We start from the raw sequence: 23,462 nt of genomic DNA on the forward strand, positions 1-23,462 counted from the left end.
CGGTGTGCACATATTCCAAGAAGGTAGATGCTAACATAATAAAAGACAGGAAGGGAGATGAGAAGAGATATGACTAAAATAATAACTGGTACAGAGAGAAATGAGAAAGCAGGCTGTTAGGACTGTTGAATATTTGTGATATGGGTTTACAGTAGAGAAGCAAATAGTGATCATTGTTATTATTAATTCAGTCATGGATGCAATTTACACGGATGTGAAACTCAGAAATGAGGAACATTTTCACATTTGAGAAGCTAAAGCCAACTAATGTCATTTTATTTGAAATTACTTTAATATTCTGTTCATTAAGAATTAATTGATTAAGTCCTAGTTTACCACGGTTGTTCCCATCATGGTCTCAATACCCCCTTGGGATACCAAGATACTGTAGGAGAAGATCATCAAAGTGTTAGGAAAGGATATCTTTTTGTTACACACTATATGTATACATCTTTGGACTTTTTTCTTTTGTTTCTACCTATTATACCCATAAAAGGCATTCACGTCAAACATAAAAGGTGTGCCTTCAACTTATGCCTGTGAGATGTGGGCTGCAAACAGGCCTATGTTTTAAGTTGGCCCCAAGCTAAAGAGATTGGGAACCGTTTTGAAGTAGGAAAACCAATATTTGGTGGTCATGATGCAAACATATGAAACACACACCGTTGACCAGATGGTGACTAACCTCGCTCCAGACCAGCATTGTTCCGAAGATGACCTGCAGCCCGTCGAAGAAGTTGTCCCCGATGATGATGACGGTAGCGCCCCCTGTGGTCCAGCCTTCACTGGGGCTGATGGCTTTGATGCTGGGGGTCGCTGCAAGAGTCACAGACAACATAGATTAGATGGTAACCGACCTAATGACAGCCCATAAAGGTATTTGCTATTGCCATAATGTACGCTCGCCTCCTCTTCTCCATCTCTCTCTCACTCACACACACACACACACACACACACACACACACACACACACACACACACACACACACACACACACACACACACACACACACACACACACACACACACACACACACACACACACACACACACACACACACACACACACACACACACACACACACACACACACACACACACACACACACACACACACACACACACACGTCACCTCTCTCCTCTCTCCCAGGGGTCAGGGTGCGAGCGAGGAATACTAATCAGAGTGATTATACGCACCCCGTTATTAAACATCACCCCTGCCCTGTGTGCAAGGGCTGCTGCGGTGCGCTTGTTTTATGACACGTGGCAAAGCGTGCGGGCGTGTAAATGTCAGGTGTGCTGAGTGTCTGATCAAAGGCCACGCGACCGGGGAGCGGAGCAGAGCCAACAGTCGCTCTGCCCTGTGAATACGGCGCCTTCATTAACCAAACACTTCGCCCTCGCTCAGCTGTCTGTTTTTATATATCCGTGCGGCTACTGTATCTCAGCGCCTGTGGCCACAGAGCACGTGACCGGACGGGGTCATTTCAGCTCTGGCTCGGATATTCGTAATGCATTTTGTAAGCTTTCAATGTTTTCTCTCAAAAACATATTATTTATCGGGTACATGGAATAACAACAATAAACCGCATTTCCAATAACTGGTATTCCATGTGCTTGTTGGCCTTATCTGTTGGTATTATGGACTTGGAGATTACTGGATGTGATTGAAGAAAAGAACAGCATTGGGAAAATACATGTGTATACAAGCTAAATCTCCTCTCCTTAACAGATATGCAGCTTGTCAGACATGCTGTAATTCTGTAAAGCGGCATAATCCACTTTAGACTAGGCTGACTTTTTCCCCCTGCAGCCTAGCATTTGCTCTTTTCCCGACTCCCTGTTCTGTTGATCCCCCTCAACAAGCTGGAATGATATTTAACCCCTCGATACGCCTGCAGAGATCAACGTTCACCAAGCAGCAATCTGTGGCCGTAATCATGGCCTAAAATGCCTCCTTTTCACAGCCGCTGATATTATGTGCGCTCCATGTGCATGTGTGTGTGTGTGTGTGGATTAACCAGATGGTGGAACGTGAATCCACGTGATAGGATTATACTTTGGGGTGTTCCTCGGTGCCATCTGTTCAACTTTATGCCCCGCTCATCTATTACCGCCTGAAATGGGCCCCTAAAGTTATGTATCCTAGCACACAATCTCGAAACACACTAGAGAAATAAGTAAAGCCTTTCTCCGTATCATTTAATCTGTTCTTTATAGTATCATGCACTTTTACCCTTTCCTCTCATTGTTCCTACCTCTGTCTTTTTCTTTCACTCCTCTTGTTCCTACTTCACACCGCTGATGTCAGGAGAGTAAAAAGTCAGAGGAGCAAATTCTCAAACAAATCTCTCTGACACAGGGGACATCTGTTAGAATACTGTGAGTGCTCTCCTCTCTGTGTAAGATCCATGGCTCGCTGACGTCTCCAATATGTCTGTTAACTTTTCAAATCGCCTGTCATAGGGACAAGTGGTCCCCCTTTACCTCTGGAGAATGGTCATTAGAAAGACTTAAACATAACATTCAATCTGAATGCAATCTACTGTCGGCCATCATGTAAATCCCTTCTTAGTTTTTTGTCATTATCATCCCTGAGGTTGACTTTCCTCAAAGCAAAAAAAAAAAATATGTTTCTCTTATTCAATGTCTGGGAAATCGAAATGAGAAAATAACTGGATTAGGGACTTGGGAATCAGTGCGGGCTCCTAAATCATGTGCACATGTCATTATGAAGTATTACAGGTTTGGGTCTGACTGTGCATGCGGGGGGGTGTATGTGTGTGCATGGGCTTTTTTGAAAACCTGAGGGATGGGGAGTGATGGAGGGCTGGAGGATAAAAGCAGGTCTCCGAGGAAATAAAGCCAGTGTTGGCTTTAAGCAGAACAGACCTCATAAGACACATAGTGCTTATGCGAGGCAGAGTAGAAGGCCCAGAGGCAGAGACCTGGGGGGAGCAAGCCACAAGGGAGAGACGAGAGACTCACTAGCTAGCACTCTCTCTTAGCCCGAGCTAGAAACCCTACAAGGGAGGAAAATGAGAATCCGGGAGGAAGCAGGAGAGATATAAGAAAGCAGGTTTGAGAGGGATCGAGCGCAGACAGAAGAGGGGTTGAGTGCAGAGCCAGACGAGGGGGAAGGGGTGAGGGAGGGAGGGAAGGAAGGGAAGTTGAACAAAAAGAGAGAGAAAGTGAGGAAGACAAAGAAAAGCTTCTGAGAGGGCCTGGGTGTTTTGCTGCTGCTGTTCATACCGTGTTCCAGGTAGGACTGAGTCCCTTCCGAGGGGTCCAGTTTTCGGGCCCGGCGTCCGTGTTTGGAGTTGTTGTGCACAAACATGTTGTCGGACACGGCCAGGACGTGACCCTCCACGCTCACCGTAGTCGACACAACCACCTGGGAAATGAAAAGATTGAAGGAAATATTAAAACTACGTTAAACTCCTCAGTTTTGACACTGATTTAGCGAACATAGACACATAGACAGGAGAAGTGTTCCTGGCCACTTGGTGAATGTAGTCCTTATACTTCTGTTTTTGGCTCTTTAGCTGTGAAATACTTCAATATGTTTGTCCACCAGCTTTGGCTGTTTAGTGCTGGTCAGGTAGCGTACACTGAGCTTGTAAATGACTGTGAGAGCATTATGAGTAAAGCAAAATAATAAAGTTGCGTGCCAGTAAATACAAAAAACAGGATGGTGTTATTTGTGTATGAGAATTCTATTTGTCATATTGTAATCTTGCTGCTCTCTGGATTCCACCCTCGGAAATCCAAGAGTGTATTTATGTGAGAGACCCTGCTGATGCTTGAGCTGGGAGGTTATGCTTTTGCCATGTTGGATTGTTTTCCAAAAAACATGTGAAAGACAGTGGTGTGTACAGTGCTTCACACTGTATGCACATATGCAGTTGAGTCTCACCTGAAAACGCCTCATGTCCCGAGGGTTCCCTGCATTCTTCAGGCAGTTCTGGTTACACTTCAGGAAGAACTTGAGGAAGAACCTGCATGTGTCAAGAACAAGAGAGAAACAAATGTGTTAGTGAAAGAGAAGCTGTCTGTCACTGGAAGTACAGTATGAGCTACTTCAATAAAACACAAGGTACAAATAAAACTAATAAACCAGCAGTGGCAGACGCGGCTCATACACTGTCCCACCGCCATCCATCATTTGTTTATGACAAAGGGTGTTTGCAATGTAAAAACAGCTCGGGGATATTGAGTAAGATGCTACCTTGTATATCCATCTCCGAGCTGCTTGCCATAAACTCACCGGGGCAGACGCAGCCCCAGAACACCCCCCCCCCCCAGCTGAGGAGGTTATGCTGTAGCTACTATGCAGCATAGTGTTGCCATTCCTGCCTCTCTCAATCTCAGTGTGAGGGACCAAATCAACAGCACCTGCCATGCATTATTAATAGGCTGAGATGGCAAGTATGGCTACCCACATCAATACTTAATGAGGGAGGGGGGAGGAGTTAAAGGGGGGGGGGGGGAATGGGCGGGGGGGGGGGGAATGGGTGGGGGAACCGGAGGCCTGAAAAGCAGAAAAAAGGGGACGGCTGACAATTTTTATTCCCCAGCCCCACCCCGAGGCTTAAAGCCTGACAACTTCTTCTTTCACTGACGAGTACGTCTAACTCTCCCTTCTGCACTGTCTGTTTCTCTGAGAAGAAAACAAATGATATCAAATGAACCGCGAATATAAACAGCGCCGTGTACAAATAAACAAGAACCCTCAAAATGGGGAAAATAAAACTACACCATTTCCCGGTCCCCTCCTCCTCCTCCTCCCTTTGAGGTAGCTCAAAGAAGTGCTGACAGCTGAAACTGCTTACAATACAGATCTCCAGCAGCCAGAGAGAGAATCACTCCTTTGCTCAGCTTTTCTTTCAAATGTCTTATTTTCTAGCCTCTGTTCATTTGTTATGGCTAAGATTCTGCACTGGGCAGCGCGTTTGGAGCCAACTGCCTTTGATATAATCATGCACGAGCAAACGCATCTCACACACACACACACACACACACACACACACACACACACACACACACACACACACACACACACACACACACACACACACACACACACACACACACACACACACACACACACACACACACACACACACACACACACACACACACACACACACACACACACACACACACACACACAGAGAGAAAAGACATGTCAAGAGAAACACAGTAAGCAGCAGCGTGCCTTGGACAATTGCTTCATCGAGGGAAGAACAAAAAAAGTGGAAAAACAAGAGAGCAGAGAAGATCAGTGGACAGACCAGAGTTCTGTCTCATTGCAAGGGCCAGCCCACTGCTGTGCACATTACAAGCATCTGATGTAACGCAAGAACTTGTGCATTTATCCCGGACAACTTTTAAATGCATGACAGCTGGTTAGTGGTAGCCTCTTATGATGTGAATAACAAACTGTCTTATCTGCCGCGCTCTTTTTTTCTTCTTTGTTTGTGTTCTGATTTATGATCTCTCTGGCGCAAGAGGCTAAATCTGAATGAGAGAAAGGAGAGAGGGAAAAAGGGAGTGAAGTAGAAAGCGAGAAGAGAAAGAAATGATAGAAAGATAGACAGACGGACGAGGTGGAGAGTACGTGAAATCCGAAAGGAGAGACGGACCACCCTCCTGTATATTTTAGAAGCTGTAGGCCAATACCTCAATAATTCATGAAGCACAGAGATGGAGGCTTTTTTCCCCCACAGCGGCTGTTGGACCCCACAGGCTGAGGGTCTCCCAACTTTCTTATCTCCTCGAGGTCAGAGAGCAGCCTCACAGACAGCCTCACAGACAGCTGTGGACCACATCCACTTGTCCAACATACTCCACCTAACTCACCGCGCCTCCTGTTTTATTCATTGACTCCGCTCTCTTCCCCAACTGTCCTCCTCTGAGGTATTCATGATGGACGGATGATGGATAAGTGGCTAGAGGAAAGTCGGGGTCACCACAGTCAGAGGTGACAAAATCAGGTGGTTAAATATTAGAGTTTGGGTTGGAGAGAGGAGGCGGTGGAGGAAAAGGGGAAAGTGAGACTCTACCTAGATATCGAGTGCGAAAAAGTCAGCATGCCTCATTCGCTTAGCCATATGTCAGAGCGTCCCCTCGACCTCCTGCACGCGTGAATCATCTGATTCATTATTTACACGATTTAAGGTGTCTGGAGTCAGCTGCACGGAAACATTACAAAACTGCAGGATGTTGATTCCGCTGTGCTCTATCAACTTCCCTGGAATCACCACATTTACATGGATCAACAGAGTGTGGGTGTATGGGGGGGGGGGGGGGGGGGGGGGGGGGGGTGGATGAAGAGCAGTGTGTGTTGATATGCAATAGCAAAGAGATTACCATAAGGATTTATGGATAATCTGATTGACAGCTGACCAGTAAATATGGACAGATATCTGAGGATAGTCTGTAATTCCCTCGTTTGCTCAGCTCAGCTCTCTATTATTATGTTTTCCTCGCTTTTTAATCAATGAAAAAGGTGATTTTAAGGAATGTTGCTCTGTTAGTCATGTTGACTTTAAAATCCCTTTTTCAGACGGACCCCCATAACGTTATCCAATAAATTCCTCTTAAACGACACCACCCGCTATTCCAAATGAGTTCATTTAAACAGATTTTTAAAGTTAATGAAGTCGTATGTTTTATCAATTGACATCATGTTATAATCTCTGGAAATTTGAACATTAAAAGAATCTAAAGGAAGAATTACATGGGTTGTATTTTTTATGACGATTCTGTATCTTAAAGGGGACCTATCATGCAAAATGCACTTTTGTACGTCTTTTATACATGAATATGTGTCCCCGGTGTGTCAGGGAACTCACCAAGTGTCAGAAAACACAACCCTCTCTCTTTCCCTCCATACCAACATCTCTAAAAACTGGGCTGCAACGGATCTGATACAGACGGATACAGATTTGAACACTGTCCTGACGTCAGAAACGGGGAGCTCCGCCTATATGGGCAACTCTCCACCTATCAGGGGAATGAGAGGTTGCGTGGCATGGTAACAGCATGGTAACATGACGCTCATGCCTCGCCCCCCTCCTTTGCAGGGGGGCGTAGTCGACTGCAGCTCATTTGCCACAGAATCAGCCTTTGCAAAAACAGGGCTGGTATAGAGCAAATAGAGCGAAATGAGGCATGGCTAAAATGCATGATCTGTTTGGTATTTTGAAAAAAAAAATTCACAGACATGTTTTATATAGGTATGGCCCTACAATATATTATTCAAATATAGCATGATAGGTCCACTTTAAAACACCCAATACTTACCTAAAGTGTGACTTTTCTTAAGTGAAAATGTGGAGCTTTGGAACAGCACATTAATATCTAGTGAGATAAAATGATTAATGATCTACTTCAATTGTATCTTATCTTAAAACTAAAAGTTTTGGTAGGTCTATGGAAAATGTTGTCTTCGGCATAGATTGTTTTGATTATTGCCCCGGCTACCTTGTTTGTTTTTGAGACTCTTGCTGGTTTCAAGCTGTTTTACTGTGCAGGCTCCACAGCTACGAATATTACCACAGCAAATTGCTGTGCGGGCCCGGATTAAATGAAATAAAACCATTTCGCTCTCACGTAATTACCCCCAAATCCAGGAATGGCTGTGGAAGTGAATTTGTGTAAATAACCGCTTGGCCTCTTGAAGCCTCGTGGCGTACATTTGTAGCAGGGGAAAAAACAACGAATAAACAAATACAGCCGGTCGCCGTAGTAATTTAATGATCTCACACTTTCATCATATCATAACGGGCATTATTTGTCACATTGGAGCAATTAAACACAAAATCACCCTCTGCATAAAAAACAAAACAAGGAAAGCAATTATAACACAACTTTTAAGTAATCCCTGTAGCATCTAAATATTATTACTGTGGTGATAAAGATTGTCTAAGCGATTAGCTAACTGCAAGGAAGCCTCCGAGGGACAATTCTGTTATATTTTCTAATAATTTTCCTACATTAGCAACAAATGAGGTAAAGAGTTGTTTTCCTTGTCAATTTCAACACAGATAACTTCTGAACTGTGCGCTTTTATCTTCCCAAGTGCTTCTAGTTTATTCATCTGTTCAGCCTTTTGTTACACGTTGTGCTGTATATCTTTCTGCCTCATTTCTTTATCCTTGCCCCGCCTCTCTGTTGTTTTGTTCTGATGTCGATGCGCTGTAAAAATGGCTGTGGGTGATGCCATAACTCAGCCCTCTCCCTCTCCCTCCATCCATCTCTGCCTCGCAGATCATCTCCAGAAGAAAAGCACTGTGTCTGCCTCCTAATATGCTTCATGAGGTGTGTAATTCACTGTGCTCCGGAGGGGAGCCATTTGTCTCGGGGGTTAACTAAGTGACACAACAGCACTTCCCCACGCCTGTTACCACCGTGGGACATGTTGAACTAATCTAGGCAGGTAGAGCAGTGGAAGACCCCCGCACAACGGCAATTAAACATCACCATTTGTTCAGGAAATCCATCCTGATGACGTCAGAGGCAAGTTCAAATTAAGTGTAAATATTTGTAGGCAAATATAATGTTACAGCGGAAGAGAAGTAAGTGAGAAATAGGCGACTAAAATTAAAGTGAAGTCTGGCACTCTCAGAGAACCAAATATCTTCCTCAAGTCCTGTTTTGTGTATTTTCTTTACCTCCCCTTGTGTGTTTCACTTCTCTTTCTTTTCTCTGCAACTCTTTCCTTCACTCTTTCCGCTATGCATCACTGACACTTCAGCCAAGAGCCCGACTGGCTTGTTTTCGTGGTGACCTGTCTCCCTGCCTGCAGTATATGTTTAAGCGTGGAGGCACGCACACACATACACACACTAATTTAGGGAGATTTATGAGGGGGGCCTTGCACCAGGAGCCATGCAGGCTGACCCCAGGGGTGTAGAGGGGCACTGGGTGGGGGAGGGGGCCTGGCTCCACAGGGGGGGGACATTAATAATCCAGAACCAGGTCTGTCTCTGGGCCTGGCCCTGAGCCTCTGACACCAGGCTGTAACCGGCTGCAGTGGCCCAGTTTACTCGCAGACACATCCAGTTCAACATGCCGTGCTAATATCAGACACAGAGACAAAGATTGACTAAAAACACGAAACATAAAAGAAAAACATGCCGAAACACATATTGAACACACAGAAATGTGGGTATATCAACACACACACACACACACACACACACACACACACACACACACACACACACACACACACACACACACACACACACACACACACACACACACACACACACACACACACACACACACACACACACACACACACACACACACACACACACACACACACACACACACACACACGCACACACACACACACACACACGCACACACACACACACACACACACACACACACACACACACACACACACACACACACACACACACACACACATCGCTCCATTCCTTTGGAGTGCTACTCCTCAAAGTAGCAGCGAGCACCTCTATATTGCACTCATGTCTATCTTAAGTGTCATGATTTATTCAAATAGAACATCTCACAGCGCTGAAAAATTCATTTCCAGCTCGCTTCGTGCATCGCCCCATCCTCCTCTACGTCTCTATCTGCTCATGTCATGTCAGCTGAATTTGCTCCGTTGTTAAATATTTCTTAGAACAAATGGACCCTGGAGGAGGGAGACGATGGGTCATGGAGGATCGGTGCTGTGCCTTTGCCGCTGAGGGACAGCCCCACTTGGGAGGGATCGCTCCTCGCTTCCCCCGGAGCCAGAGCTCCAGTCCCAGCTTGGGGACAGAAGTCCCAGAGACACTTAACCGATTGTGTTTCATCCGAAAAAGGATCATTCAAAATTCAACTGAGAAATGGTGCAGCGAGCATTGAAAGACAGGCAATGAGATCTCGGCTGCTCGGAGGAATGTGGGAGAAACGAGTGCTGGGGTTGAACAACTTGTAGCCTGATAACATCGCTACCTGTGGCCTGGCTTTACACCAGAGCACCTGGGGGTAAATAAACATATCTGCATGCGTGTGTGTATCAAGGCCATGATAAATAAGAGGCTGTCTGGGTGATGGACAAGCTTGGCAGGCGGTGCTGATTGAAACACTTCCTCTGTCGGGGCCTGGCCCATTAATCTGATGGAGACAGAGACAAAGAGAGTGAGAGAGGGGGAGAAAAGCTCCAGGCCCCCAGACCACGAGAGTAATGAAGGTCCTGGTCCCTCTCACCTCAGTGCTGTCCTGCCATGCTGGGACACTCTGCTACCCTGTCCAGCCCGAGCCCTGCCCTCGTGGGACTGACCGGTGAATAATGGCCCTGTCATCAGCCCGGGTAGACGCCGCCACACAGCCGAAGGGTGTGTGTGACCGGGTGTGTGTGTGTGTGTGTGTGTGACCATGTGTGGTGTGTGTGACCGTGCCTCCGCCTGCATGCCTCCCCGCGCAGTCATTTAGCCTAACTGTTCTCCTCTCCACCTTAGCTGAAGACTGATGTATTCATATTGAATAGTGTTGATTTAAGCACATGTTAAACTTAATGCATAATGCATCGACTATATATAGCGTGATAAAGAGTATTGTGTCAACCCGGGACCAGCACCATACATTGTGGGGATGAATGTGCCGCTTGCGATAGTTCTTTCTTTTTGTTCCATTTAAGCACCGTATTAAATCATAACTATGACTGTGACTGTGCACAGGCTCAAGGTTATGTTTCTAAATGCAGCAGGATCAGAAATCAGAAACTTAATTAGTGTGCCGTGTATGTTCCCGGGTGAAAAGTTGTCCCCTCCGATGGGTCTTGAGGGAGGAATGTGGAGCCAGAGAGTGGGAGAGCCCGAGAAAAGGCAAGGACAGAGAGAGTGTGTGTGACGGAGGGAGATTGATACTGAACAGAGACGTGTGCTTTTGCTGGTGTGAGCGAGTGTATGTATGTGTGTGTGTGTGGACATGTGCACATGTGTGTTTTGGCCTCAGTGTTTATCAAACATATTACAGCTCCTTCTAGATTCCTCACCTGCACACCCCAAGCCTGCTACATATGGCCCACCAATCACAAAATAAGGAATCATGCATATATTAGCATAGCTAATGGCCTACCCTCTCCATTTAATATGCAAATTTCCTGAAACATTACTGAATGCCGTCTGTTCTAAATGAATAAATTTGAATCGCAATTAGAATAATCCTTTATAATTAATGAAAACTGTCAATTTTGGTTCATAAGTAATTTGATTAAAGTGGTGATGGGACACTTATGAAGTTCATCGGGCTGCGATGGGTGCGAACACACACTCACACGCATGCATGCAAACACACACGTTGCATGACAACCAACAGCAGGTCCAGGGCTGCAATATTGATGAAGATGATTAATAAACTTATGAAAGTGTTTTTCACACATTCCAGATCTTCCTTTTTTTTTTTTTTTTTAACCCAACACAACTTGTTTCCACTCCTTTACCGCCGTGGCGAAACAACAGATCAATCACGCCTTTCTGCCACCTGACAGAGAGGGAAAAGTGAGGGAGTGATTGAAAAGGTTCCCTGGCCTTGTGGTGCTGTGTCAGTGGCCTGTCTGTCCGGAGGGAGACACTGATGGACTGTCGAGGCGTAGAGACACACACACAGAGTCATTACAGGGGGGTGAAACGTTTCCTTGCTGTTCCTCACAGGGGGGACGAGCACTGCTACTGTTTTATCCGCGTATAATAACACATTATGAGGAGCATATAGTTGATGCGTTAGTGCGGTCAGTCTGTAACCAACCTCCCGTTCTTCACCGTTATCTCTCTCATGCTGTGCTATGCTGCCACTGAAGCGTATAATGGCGTCACTTAAATGAGGGTCACTCAACTGTGGGAAATTGTTATGAAAATGTGTGCTGCATGTGTATCTCTGTACGGTATTTATATGCTGGTGTTTGCGCATCAACGGGAACACGAGTGTGTGTACGTGAGTGTGTTTGCATGGCTTCAGCCCAATAATAATGGTCCAGATAGTGTGAGCCTCGCAGACTAATTAGCCATATCACTGAGAAAATAGCAGCCTGCTAATTAATGGGTATTATGGCATTTCAGAAGTCACTGCTCTAATTGGGAGGGGACTGAGCCTCGCATTTCCATACTGCAGTAATACCCGCTTTATCCGCCCGTCTATCTCTCTGTCTGTCTGCCCACTTGGCATGCTTGCTTTTAAAACACAATCCTCTACATGCATGCGGGGGAAATAATTATCCTGCTCACATTTTCAAAAACAGGATGTATTCATACATACACTGCCCATTTTTTCCACATAAAAGGGAACTACTTTATCCACAAAGGGGGAAACAATCACTGCACAAAACATTTGAGTAACCTCCGACCCATTATGTTATATATTTATTCTGATTAAATATCTTTTTATTGCTTTTAGAGAATAAAACGCCTCATGCCAAGTGAATCGGTGAGTAATATAATCCGTCTGAATAATTCTCTGCATCATTTTGTATGTGTGTGTCTCTCTCCGATGCACATACATATCCCCTATAGATTCCTCTTAACCCTATCAGACGGTGGGACAATCAAAATAGATTTGCATTCAAATGCCACATGCTCGGTATCAAATATCAAATCAAGCCCGAGTCAGTGAGACAGACAGACCTCCTCCCTGCTTCCTCCACTTCCCCTCCTTCCTCCACCCAGGGTCCCAGGGACTCCCATTCTCCCCCGGACGAGCTCTATCGAGTGACAGGCTGGCCAGAGCTTGATTGACAGCCTGTTGATGCTTCTCTTTCCAGCACACACATACACACAACCCTCTACTTCAACACACACACATTTGCCTCCACCACGGGCATGGGTGTCTGTGATAGCCCCTGGGCTAGTGCCCCGCAGGCTGCACAGCACTATACATACAAATCACAGTGTGTCAGCCTTGTGAATGGGCCCATTTTGACTTTGTCCTTGTAAAGCCAGCCCCCCCCCCCCCTGAAGCAGGCTGGATCTGTATCCTGCCTCTTTTTTTTGTTTTGTACTTTCCCTCTCAATCTTATATGCACATAGAGGCAGATAAATGATGAAACTTATACAAAGGGACAAGTAGTCAGAGTGTGCACACACATACACACAAACGCACAGAGAAACAAGCAGGAACAAATGTCAGATTTAAACGCAGTGCTAATGGCCAGCACCTCACAGGAGCAGGGTATAAATACATCAACAACAACACACACATAGACGGTACACACACACCCTAACGGCCAAGTCCCGAGGCCTAATCTCACACACTCAGCTAGTACACCTGGTTAATGTTAAGAGGGCAGTTATAGTCAATTACATTCCCATATAACGCATAAACCTCTACCCCGCCTCTGCCGGGAGAGTAATTGAAAACAGGCGCAGAACGCACTGGGGTCCAGACAAAAAGTCAACTTCCCACCCCTGACTTTCCCATTCACTACATGTGCCGTCTTCCCATTCCATATTGTGGAGTCCTGGGGGCAAATGTATGGGGGAAGAAGGGGCGGGCTGCCATTTGGATATAAGGCAGAGAAAGAGCAGGAGGATATGGAGTCATATGAGGTACTGGAGAGGAAGACAAAAGGAATGGGGAGGTGGTGAAGGCTTTGCCTCCCAGGTGAGGTCCAGTTAGGGTCGGGGTGCGGGGGGTGTCGGACTGGTGCTGCTCCATGTGGGTGGGGTGGGGGAGTTGAGGGGACAGCGGTTGTAAGTAGGAGTTTGAGACTGACAGGTGACATTACCCTGCGTCATGGCTGGAGGGACAGAGGGACAGAGGGCGCGATGGTTATCCAAGCAGAGAAATGTCAACGTCCAGACACCGCTGTGACACACACACACACACACACACACACACACACACACACACACACACACACACACACACACACACACACACACACACACACACACACACACACACACCACACACACACACACACACACACACACACACACACACACACACACACACACACACACACACACACACACACACACACACACACACACACACGCGCGCACACACACACACACACACAAAAACCAGGACAAAGGAGTCTGGAGGCTTTGAGAGCGGAAAAGGCTGGCTACAGTTGGCAGAGATGAAGAGATTACATCCTCTCCATTTAAAAAAGGAGGAGATGAGAATAAAAGAGACAAAGCAGAAGAAAAGGCGAGGAGTCACTGACTATACTACTGCGAGTCAACAACCTTGCATTTATTCATATCGTCTGCTTTCTAAACATCAGCTACCATCCTGTCGTGGAGCTCTTTCTCCGCATTTGTCCCTTTCCAATCTGCTGCTTTCATTAAAGCCTAACCCAATTTTGGCAAAGCTTATAAAATGTCCATATTGCTGCTCATTCGACCCCATTGATTTAGTGTTTGGTTAAATATTCACGACTGTGGATGCAATTAACATGCTGTTAATGAATAATTGATCGCATCTTAAGCGGCCATAAAACTCATGCATATTAATTATTGAAACAGGAAATATGAAAAAAACAACAACCTTCCTTGTTTTGCCTCAATCAACCTTCTTTCATTTTGTTCCTTTAGTCAGGAAATGTTGAGGGTATTCAAGGGGGAAAAGTGTAGCTCGTGAATGTGTGTGTATGGGCAGGAGACAGGAGGCAGAGAGTGCAGTGCTATGCAAATGGCTCCCGTGAACACCGCTTTAACAGCCCTTATATGCATTTAAGCAGCCTTTTGAGTACATCCATTTAGCTCGTACATACATCTCTGCAGTGTGTGTACAGCTCCGTGTGACGGGGAGTACAGTGCGAGTGAGTGTTGTGTTGACAGAGGTAGGAGCTGCCTGTTTTGAGAGGCAAGTGTTTACCGGGAGCGAACACAACAAAAACAAATCTAGCGAACATGAGAGGGCTTGTCAGCGCGAGGCTGGAGATCAGTCAGCCAACAATGAGCTTTCCTCTCCCACCGTGTGTCTGCTGGTGTGCGGTTATAGGCTGGTGTCACCCCTGGCACCTCCCTGGGCCCGGGTGAGTTTAGAACAATAGCGCTGAGAGGGAGGTGGGGGCGGGAGTCAGCCTTGAATGTGCCTTGCATTAAAGCTGCAATGCACCTGTGGTCAGGTGAACATTCTACTTCCTTCCTCGTGTGTATGTATGAGAGCAGGGTTACATTCATTATCCGAACACGTTGCACTCCTAAACCACTCTAAAATGTCTTGACATGAAAAATACATCCCAGAGGCAGCCACACACTTCAGGAAAACACCAATTTACATTGTCGCTTGTTATTTATTTAGCACAGAAAAAGCTCTCGGAGGTGTGTGTGTGTGTGGGTGGGTGTGTTACCCCCCTCTACCTCCCTCTCAAGCACCTAACTAACTATGTCGATGTTGGTGCCTCAGAGCTAAAAGTGACAAGCTGTCAATTGTGTTCCAATATTAACCCCTTCTCAATGTCTGGGTGCCGTCTTCTTCTCTGTGATGTTGGCTTGATCAAAGAAGCAGCACTTTGGCAAAAAGAAGCAGGGAGAGTGAGATGGAGGACACCATGCTGCTTACATACTGCTGAACGACTGCATGATTCCCCCTTTCCTTTCTTTGTCTGTTATCCTCTCTCATTATCTCCTTCTTTCTCTCTCTTGGAGAGGCAACATGAGGCGTTGGCGAATCAGGATTCAGTATCCTCTCTATACAGCCATGCAGTAAGTAGTAGTTCATGGAGTGTACAGTATACCATTTCACGGAGAGGCTATAGGCTCAAGCTTTTTATATGGAGACAGGCCTTGCCAACATTTCCCACCCCCCTATGCTGTTCTTACTTCTCTGAAGAGGTATTGAAAGAGGGCTGGGCGGGGATAAAAGAGAGAAGCAGACCACCTGAGTGATAGAATATGATACAAAGATGCCCCGTGTCTGTGTTTCATCTTATCTTAGACGGTTCACCTAGCGGTGAGATTCATCAAACACACCTTCAGTCAACTGCAAAGGGGATGGGGGGTGAAGGGAAATGGATGGAGAGAGAGAGTAAGAAAAGAGAGAAAGTAAACACACACACACACACACACACACACACACACACACACACACACACACACACACACACACACACACACACACACACACACACACACACACACACACACACACACACGCACACACACGCAGGGATAGAGAGAAAGAGGGAGATACGGGAGATAGATCTCTCTGTGGCTAATTCTCTGGGTGTGGGAAAGCAGAGCACCTAACACAGGTTGGCCTGGTTTCAGTAATGAGTTTGATTTTCCTCTCTGCCTCCTCAGCCTCACTAGGGACCAAGACTGCATAATAACATCCTCCACACACACACACACACACACACACACACACACACACACACACACACACACACACACACACACACACACACACACACACACACACACACACACACACACACACACACACACACACACACACACACACACACACACACACACACACACACACACACACACACACACACACACACACACACACAGGTCTATGGGGAGCTAATTATTCTCACCTGTGTTAATTATTGCTGTAAGCCAATCAGCGGACTCTGTGCTAATTAGGCAGTGTTAGGTCTGATTAGTGTTTTGCAGCAGGCCCACTCAAACTGTTATCTACCATACTAGTCCCCTCAGGCGGGAGAGGAGAACAGGTGGAGGCTTGCCCTGTGTGTGTGCGTCAGTGTGCGAGAGTGTGTGTGTGCACACTCATCCTTAATAATGAATAACTGAGGGACAAGCTTACATTCACAATAAGACAGAGTCTAATCAGCTTATTTTCCAATCAAACTTATATTAAACAAAACAAGGCATGCCATCAATTCAACTAGTCTCTGCCCTCTGAGTTAATTGCCCCGGTTTGGGGTCATTTCTTTTATCTGGACAAACAGCCCTGCTGCCCTTTTAGTTAATGAGGGCTGATCCAGGATCAGTTCTGTCACTAATGGCTCCTTTTTGCCAGGATAACCCCTTGAATTGATCCACACATCACACACACACACACACACACACACACACACACACACACACACACACACACACACACACACACACACACACACACACACACACACACACACACACACACACACACACACACACACACACACACACACACACACACACACACACACACACACACCCCATCCTGACCCAGGAGATCCATCTCCTGGGTCAGGAGTGTGTGTGTTTTTGGCAGAGATGCTCAAAAAGACAGGGAAAGACAGAGACGAAGGGAGTGGTGAAAGTGTGAATGGAGGGTCTGTAGACGTTGTCTCAGAGGAGAGAAATTAAAAGGGGAGACAAAAGGAGAAAAGATGAGAGGAGGAGGCGGCAGAGGGGGGGAGTGAAAGAGGGAGAAGGAGGCTGGAGGAAACCTTCCTCTTATGACACGATTGATTTTCTTTCAGAGGCTTGAGCCTGTCACTACTGAACACTTGGTCCCCCACTCCTCCTCCTCAACACACACACACACACACACACACACACACACACACACACACACACACACACACACACACACACACACACACACACACACACACACACACACACACACACACACACACACACACACACACACACACACACACACACACACACACACACACACACACACACACACACACGCACAAACACAATCACACACATGCACAAACTCCGTGCCCTGACCTCCATGTGTGCCTGCTGGTCCATACTGGGTCTAATGACACCAGGTCCTCCCGCAGATCAATACTAAACTGTCACTCAGCTGGCGAGCACACACGCACACACACACACACCACACACACACACACACACACACACACACACACACACACACACACACACACACACCACACACACACACACACACACACACACACACACACACACACACACACACACACACACACACACACACACACACACACACACACACACACACACACAAAGCAGTCGGACAGATGCAGACGCGCACAGACCCACATGCAAGGTGGGTATGCGCTTGCACATTTGTGTATGCTGGAAGCAATGTTTTATACAACCTCAGCAGATGCCCTCATCCTCCCACTCTGCTTCCCCCCCCAAACACACACACACACACACACACACACACACACACACACACAACACACACACACACACACACACACACACACACACACACACACACACACACACACACACACACACACACACACACACACACACACACACACACACACACACACACACACACACACACACACACACACTGGACCAAAGCCATATTCTCTCTCCCCAGCCGTACTCTCGCCCTCCTGCTCCCTCACACTGAGAGTCTGGGTCCTGATGTAATATTGATGAGCGGGGATGGAGGCCCTATAAAAAGTGATAGGTCCTTGTGATTGTAAATTATAGATTGTCATCGATTTGACCACACAGAAATGCACACACACACAAACGTATCAAAATAGACACACAACTGCTCATTTTGCCCAGGAGAGAATGGGGATAGACGTCCTGCCCCCCCCCCCCCCTCCTCTTGACTGACTTATTCCACGCCATTCAATGCCATCTCTTCCTGTTTCTTTTCGTCTGTCCCACCCGCCTCCCTCCTTCACTCTCTCCTCCTCCTCAACAATCTCAAGCACCCATCCGCCTCTCTCCATACACATCTCAAGTGGCACTTAGAAACCCAGACTGGGGCTCGAGCCAAACTCTTCTCTCAGTGACTGTGTGTTTTGTGTGATTTTTTGGTGTCTTGGAGTCAAGTTTGTGGAATAAAAAAATCAACACCGGATGTGTGTTTTCTTTTGATTCTGGACAAGTCCAATATTTCACCAGAAAATGGGTTGACTATGAAAATCTGTGACGAAAAACATTTGTTTGTCTCTGTTGAATCACTAATTATAGCCTGGCACAACACAGGGCAGATGCAGGCTAATTCACCATTAGGCCGTTTGGTGTTTATTAAACTTTTATAATGTGATCACTCTGATAACGGCACAATTGTTTCCCTGGGCGTGTGTGATTATACTGCTGTACCCTCTGTCCCCTTGTAATGGCTCCCGCCGAGTATGTGTGTGTGTGTCCGTATGCGTGTGTGTGTCTTGGAGCTTGCGGAGTAGTGTTTTCCATTTCTCATTAGAGTGGCACAGACTCCTGCTGCAGGGTCAATGGGGGGGAGAGGGTGTGTGGATATGTGTGTATCTGTTTGAAGGGGAGTGGGGTGGTAATGAGCGCAGGAACATAATACTACGGCGTCCACTAATGCTCTGAGGCAGTGACATTAGGCATACTTAACTAATAGAGCCAGTCTCTGCAATTACCCACTGTTATCTCTGCAGCTTTAGAGGGGAACCGGCTTTAATAAATGTTTGTAGTGATGTGATAAATGCCAGGTTTGCTCATTTGTAATCCACACTGCGGGACAAGGGGAAACGGGTGGATCTAATTGTTTTACGCCTCATTCAAGAATGAAGAAAAAAAAAGAACAAAAAAAACCAAGAACAATTTCCTCCAGGTATGTGTTCCTCCCTGTGTGTCGAGGACGTATCTCTCTGTCTCTCTTGGCTCTCAGTGGGGGACTGTTACAACTGTCCTCCTGTCAAACACTGCAAAGCAGTCCATACCGTCACGTCTCTGCCTCCTCTTCCTCCTCTCATCTCCCTTTCATCTTGGCCCACATCAGAGAGCGGCCGTGATTGTGTGTGTAAACATCTTGTCATGCTAACACGACAGAAGAGAGACACGCTTCATTAACGGCACGCTTGTAAGTTTGCCTTTGTGTTTGAACATGTGTGTGGGTTACATGTCCACCACTACAAGTGTGTTATAGTGGGTTTTTTAATTGTCCAGGGTCAGTGGCAGAAGGAGACGAGTTGTATGGACTAGGTTTTTAGATTTAAGGCTACAGTCTACACGGATTTACTCTGTCAATTAACAAGCAAGTAATCACTTGCTAAAGACAATACACCAACAGCTTTTACCTTTCGGCACACCCCTCACTCTTTTGGCAATAAATCTCCCCTGTTTGTGTGAAGACAATAGCCAGAGGAAGAGAGAGAGAGAGAGGTGTAGAGAGAGAAAACGAGGGGTAAGGGAGGGAGGCAGAAGAGAAAGAGGCGCTGTTAATTGTTTTCCAGAACAAGGTTGCGAAGGTCTGCACGTTTGAACTGAATGTCACCTCATGTAAATCACAGCGTCTGCGTCGGAGAAGCCAATAACTGGGATAATTAGCGCGACTCTCCGGCGCCGCGCGCAGAGAAGAACACGCGGCCGAGCAAGAGCGTTCAAACGCAGGAGGAAGATTCCAAGTGTGATTAACCAGAAAAACCTTCAGAGTTAAATCTGGAGTTCTGAGTGGGAGGAGCCAACAACAGACAGAGGCCAGGGGGAGAGAGCAAGGGAGATAAAGGAAAAGGTACACGTGGATGGTGAAAATCAGAGAGACAAACACATTAGGAGACGCACAAGGAAAGGAAACGAGTGAACATTCCTCCCAGCGAGGTCAAGCCACTCCGTAAACAAACAAACAACGTGAGCCGCGCACACACAAAGGGGGTGAGGCGGTGTAAAACAACAAAGTGTCTCAGTCGATTTGCCCACGCCTTACTTTGTCTCCCCTCATCAGTTACATAAACACAAACAAAGGCCTTTAAATTCGGCTCGGCTTTTTGAAGTGAAACAGTGACATGTGCTTGGGTCTCATTTGTTCATGATTAATGCAAAGTAAAAAGAATATATTAGAAATGTAAGAACATATCATCCCTTTGATCGGACCATGCTGTTGACCATAATTGTCTGCATGTTGACGTGGTTGCTTTACGTTTAATTACACCAGAGATACTTCCTTTAAGATTTATTTTTGTCTCCGAACATTAAAGCTCATATTAGTCAAGCTCAATGTCACACAACTCATATATAAGCAGATGGTTAAACTTGAAAATAATGATATGGGTACTAAATAGCCATGATAGACGTCGAAGTGTTTTTTATGTTTTCTGAAAAAAAATTAAAGTCATCCTGCAGAAATATCTCATTAAATGATCAGAGGACATGAAAAGGATCACTGTTGCAGAGTCTCACCACCACTATCACACTCCATATCTCTCCCTCCCTGTCTCCCCCATGCCGTGCAGGTTTTCCTTCCATTGTGGCGTGTGAAACTGAGAGCGCCGCTCACAGCGCCTGGCCAGCGATCCATTCTTCCTGGACAGATTGATGGAAAACAATCAGCAGACTATACATCTTGCTCGGGCACAGCGGGTCACCAGCACTCATCCTGGACACCTGGACTTACATCCTGGGCTACAGGGCTGAGGTAAGGCGCCAAAAGAGGCGCTGGGATGGAAACTGGCCGATGGGAAGTGAGACGCCAGGTTGGGGGGCATGTGGAGCTGGCATGAGGGCGTAGAGTCTGCGTTCTCGCTTAGCAGAAATAATCAGTAAACAATGAATCATCAGCGAAGGGCTGGGAGGCTATACTCAGCCTGATGGGAGCGGAGGGCCTGGGATCCTTCGCTGAGAGGAGCTGCTGTGTCTATTCAATTACGAGCAGCAGCACAGGCAGCCATGTAACACATTGCCTGTGAGAGAGCACTTAGTGGGCCGTGCGCTCGACTGTCCACACACATCAGAGTGCTGAGAAAACAAAGCGTTGCCCCTGCCGCACACACACATAAGCGTGCACGTCAAAATAGCGTCACACCGAGAGGCACATGCTCGCGCTCTTCACGCCTCATTTGAAAAGCAAATTGAGCGCATCTTCTAGGGCGAGTCACGGACTAAATCCTGGAAAACGGTACCCTTCCCTCACTGGCGGAGCCACACACACATTTCCCACGTCATGCGTGAGACCTTACACAAAGTAAATATATCTTCTTTCTGTTTCACTCCCCTTCTATCTCTATCTCTCCGGCCTGCAATTTCCAACACCAGAAATGTCTTAAATAGCTCTCAGAGAAGTAGGACGCTACTCATTTGGGTCAGATCTGGCCGGCCGAACCCCTTCATTCTGGGGAAGAACAAACTCGACACAAAGGCAGTGGGAACGGCCAAGCTGAGCAGCCAGGTCAAGCAGGGAATGTCAAGCAGTAATGACAAAGCATTTTGCAGAGAGAATAGAGCTACAACAGGGCTATTTACAACAATGAACTTTTCTCAGTTTTGACATTTGTAAATTACATTTTATATGCCCTAATAAACCTTCTGTTACTTGCATTCAGCTGGGGAGCATTAGCCTAACTACCTATAAAGTACGATGGTGGCTCGGTTTGGTTTATTGGGGAAATAATTAAAAACATAAATACACACACGCACCTTAGCATTAAACACTTACTTCCAGTGTTTACCCTCGTTGTTTCCTCCACAAAACAAAAACAGCTTGTGTTATTTGATATTTCATATCATGGAAACAAACCCATGTTTACTCTGGGAATGATGTGTTAATTATTTTATTTTCGTGGGGTGCTGGCAAAATGAAAGTGAGCCAGTTGTTGGGGGTGAGAGTGCTGAAGGTCTGGATGAGAGAGAAGGAGGCAGCGCTGTTTTAAAGGCTCCTCGACCTCAAAACTCCCAGCTGTCAATCAGCGCAGCCGTCCGTCCCCTGGGGCTGCGCTTTCCTCCAACCCCCGGGGGGGGGGGGACTACCGCAGGGGGAAAAAAAAAAGAACACAACCAAACAGATGCAGAGAGCTGCAGGTCAATGTGTGTGTGTGTGTTATATTTTTGCCCGCCTGTGGATTCTTATTAGTGCGCATGCGCCTGAATATGTATTTGTGTATAACTTTATTTGAGGGTGAGAGCTGCATCTGTGTCCATGTGTGTGCATGTGTGTGTATGTGCGTGCGTGTGTGCGTGCTTGTGTGGGGCAGATTTGTGAGGCGGCCAACACCTGAGGGAGGGGAGTTCTGCCTGCATATCGATGAGCCAGCAACTCTGCCTCTTTGCCCCTGAGCCCTGCTCAAACACCACAACCAGCTCAGGGCCAGTCCTTTTCAAAGTCTCCCATAAAGTGTAATGCAGCTGCCCCCCCCCCCCCCCCCCCACCACCAGCCAAAAATGAACAAAAGAAACATATGAGAAGAAAAAAAAAAGCCTAAAATAAAAAGATCTCTCCTCCCTAAAGAGAAACACTGAAGAGAGATGCTGTCAGCCTCAGGGTGTCATGACTCCAGCTTCTCTTTGTCTTGAAGGGAAATGTACAGCTAGTGATAGGTGGTTAAAGACACAATAGAAAAGCAGCGATGAGAAACAAGCGGACAAGAGGGGGGGGAATAATGACTATCCTGTATAATACAAAAAGAGGTCCAGGAAGTGGGACGGCACAAATAACTAATAAAGAGCTCAACAGACGTCACATCGGCAGATTCACTGACAAGAATGTGGGATAGCTGCACTGTAAGTGTGTTTTCACCTTCTCACTAACAGAGTCATGGATATGAAAGTGAAACTAAGCTGAGGGGACGGAAGGCGCTGCCAGTAAACCAC

General features: G+C 46.5%; 1 protein-coding gene across 3 annotated transcripts in view; it reads right to left on the reverse strand.

Annotated features, from left to right (window-relative positions):
* ebf1a (EBF transcription factor 1a) overlaps positions 1-23,462 on the reverse strand; it is a 53,853-nt gene that overhangs the window by 19,969 nt on the left and 10,422 nt on the right. For all 3 annotated transcript variants that reach the window (XM_034092672.2, XM_034092671.2, XM_034092673.2), the window contains exons 7-9: positions 3,917-3,998; positions 3,253-3,394; positions 686-816 (exon numbers count right to left, since the gene is read on the reverse strand). In XM_034092672.2, the coding sequence (XP_033948563.1) occupies positions 686-816; positions 3,253-3,394; positions 3,917-3,998 (355 nt within the window). The remainder of the gene's footprint in view (positions 1-685; positions 817-3,252; positions 3,395-3,916; positions 3,999-23,462) is intronic.

The sequence above is a fragment of the Pseudochaenichthys georgianus genome, chromosome 10 (genome assembly GCF_902827115.2).
Source record: "Pseudochaenichthys georgianus chromosome 10, fPseGeo1.2, whole genome shotgun sequence".
In the NCBI taxonomy this organism is placed as follows: Eukaryota; Metazoa; Chordata; class Actinopteri; order Perciformes; family Channichthyidae; genus Pseudochaenichthys; species Pseudochaenichthys georgianus.